General features: G+C 50.8%; 1 protein-coding gene across 1 annotated transcript; it reads right to left on the reverse strand.

The window, feature by feature from the left end:
* Positions 1–223: 223 nt before the first annotated feature.
* On the reverse strand, positions 224–1113 carry LOC123058878 (BAG family molecular chaperone regulator 4-like). The gene has a single exon (XM_044481554.1). It carries the CDS (start codon positions 923–925, stop codon positions 428–430), a length of 498 nt encoding a protein of 165 aa, XP_044337489.1. The 5' UTR covers positions 926–1113; the 3' UTR covers positions 224–427.
* Positions 1114–2418: the final 1305 nt, after the last annotated feature.

Genomic DNA, 2418 nt, shown 5'->3' on the forward strand with positions numbered 1-2418 from the left:
AATATAGTTGGCCGTTACCTTCAGAAAATATATTCTCAATTCTAATTAATGTGTACATCTTGCTTAAACATAAATGTATGAAAGAATGCTTAAACACAAGTAAATTGCAAGAGATGTACATGTAGCGCAAGCTAATTCCAGCGGAAGAATGTACAAGGAGCCAGCAACAAAGAATAAAGACACACATGTACACATTTGTACTAGAAAACACAATCACTGCGACACTGTCATTGTCTGCTTATACAAATTACAATATTTTACAACAAGTAAGGTACTGTATTGTATCCTAACGGTGCCCGTTTTTCGATTCAATCGGCCAAATCTAAGCCCTGATTGAACCCATAAAAACTCTAAAGAAAGAAAAGAATGCAGTTAAACCGGTCTTCGCCCAAACAAACAGCGAGACCAGCTGATGGGTGTGGGTTTCTTAGACTTGGATGAAGGAATGGCTGGGCACCCCCATGAGCTGCGCGAGGCTGGTGGACCTGAGCTTCCTCTCCGTGACGGCGGGGTCCTCCAGGAGGAGCACCTTGTCCTTGTCCTGCACGCCGGCCATGTGCAGGTGGTCGCCGTCGTCCCGCTCCCGGCCTCGGTACAGCAGCCGCTGCTCCCTGGGCCACAGCCCAGTGGCCAGCGACAGCAGAACCTTGAAGTCGCCGAAGGTGGCGGTGGCGTCGACGGACACGTCGTGCTGCCACCCGCCGCAGCCGGCGGATACTCTCACCAGGATGGCCTCGACGGCGTCGTCGCAGCCGTCGTCGTCGGGCGCCCGGCGCTTCTGCACCAGCATCCCGCCGGGCCGCACCTCCCACTCGATCCTCTCGTGCTCGGCCACCATGGCGCACATGTCCACCCCGCCGATGCCGCCCACCGTGCTCCTCGACCGGCTCCTGAACAGCCTCCTCGGGCTCGGGATCTTCACCATCTCTGCTCCTCCGCACTCTCTCTGTTCCTCTCTGCCTCGCGTGTGTGGTGAACTGGTGATGCCGATGGGTGGCTAGCTAGGCTGCTCTCTGGGTGTTGTGGCGTGAGGCTTGACGGAGTTGGAGAGATGCTTGGGATTTTAAAGGTGGAGAAGGTGCCCAGGATGAGGAGACGGTTGGAAATCGCGACAGAGTGGGACGAGAGCCGTGCGCGGGCGCGAAAAAGGAGAATTAAGATATGTGTGGTGATCGAAAAACTTTTATCGACAACTTTTTGTAAAATATGTGTGGACAAGTAAGATATGTGTGGAGAATTAAGATACTGTATTGTATCCTAATTGTGATACCGTACCCGTATTATCGACAACTTTTTCCCTGAATTGAAGGCTACGTACTGTTAAAATGTGTTTCGTCTCTAACCACATACGTCCGTGTCCGGTGATAAAGTTGGTCGAGTGATTTAGAAGCGTGCGTCTCAAACCACGGCGCTGAAACATTGTACTCCGTACATTACAAAGGAAGTAAACCGAGCCACCTAGGGCCCACCACAGCGCTTTGAGCTTGGTAGCCGTTAGATCTCGCTCACCCTACGGTTGGATCCCTCGGTCGTCCCCCGCTGACTTCTGCCAATTATTTACTCTTTCACTCGTATGGCCTGCTCGGCCCACATTAACCGGGCCGCTGCTCCGCAGACCCTAGTTGGAATTCATCTCCTTACCCGGGCCATTTACACTACTAAGAAAAAAGCTATAAATGAAATTGACACTAATGACGCACCAGAGAAGTGGTGTGTCATTACTATATATTAATGACGCATCATGTGGTGATGCATCATTAGTGTGGAAGATATTAATGACGCACCAGGCACAAGGTACGCCACAAGTAACATTTTTTTTCATTTTTCCAAACATACTAACGGCGCATCCTGGCAAAGTGCGTCATTAGTAGTTCTAACTAGTAATGGTGCACCAGCCATGGAGTGCGTCACTATTGTATTTTTTTTGGCAAAACTACTAATGACGCACCGTTGCAAAGTGCGCCATTACTAGTTTAAACTAGTAATGGCATACTATGCCACGGTGCGCCATTAATATATATATGCGGAGGGGTTAGATGGAATAGTAATACTTTAATTAAATTAAATTATTAAATAATAGCTAGTTGCTTAGATGGACACGGAACGATTGCTCGCCAGTACGTGTGTGTGTGTGGAGTTCGAAGGTGAGAGTATGTACTCCTAGGAGTATCAACCCATTTTCCTATATATATATATATACACACACACACACACACACACTTTTTTGCAAAACTACTAATGGCGCACGGCCAGGGGTGCGCCATTAGTAACCTGGGACCAGCTCCACCCCGCCGACGACCCACCGCACCCTCCCCCGCTCCACCGCCGTCGACGACCCACCGCACCCTTCCCGGCCGCTCCACCGCCGCCGAGCACCACCCGCACCCTCCCCCGCTCCACCGCCGCCGCGGACCCACC

The sequence above is a fragment of the Triticum aestivum genome, chromosome 3A, assembly GCF_018294505.1.
Source record: "Triticum aestivum cultivar Chinese Spring chromosome 3A, IWGSC CS RefSeq v2.1, whole genome shotgun sequence".
Lineage (NCBI taxonomy): Eukaryota > Viridiplantae > Streptophyta > Magnoliopsida > Poales > Poaceae > Triticum > Triticum aestivum.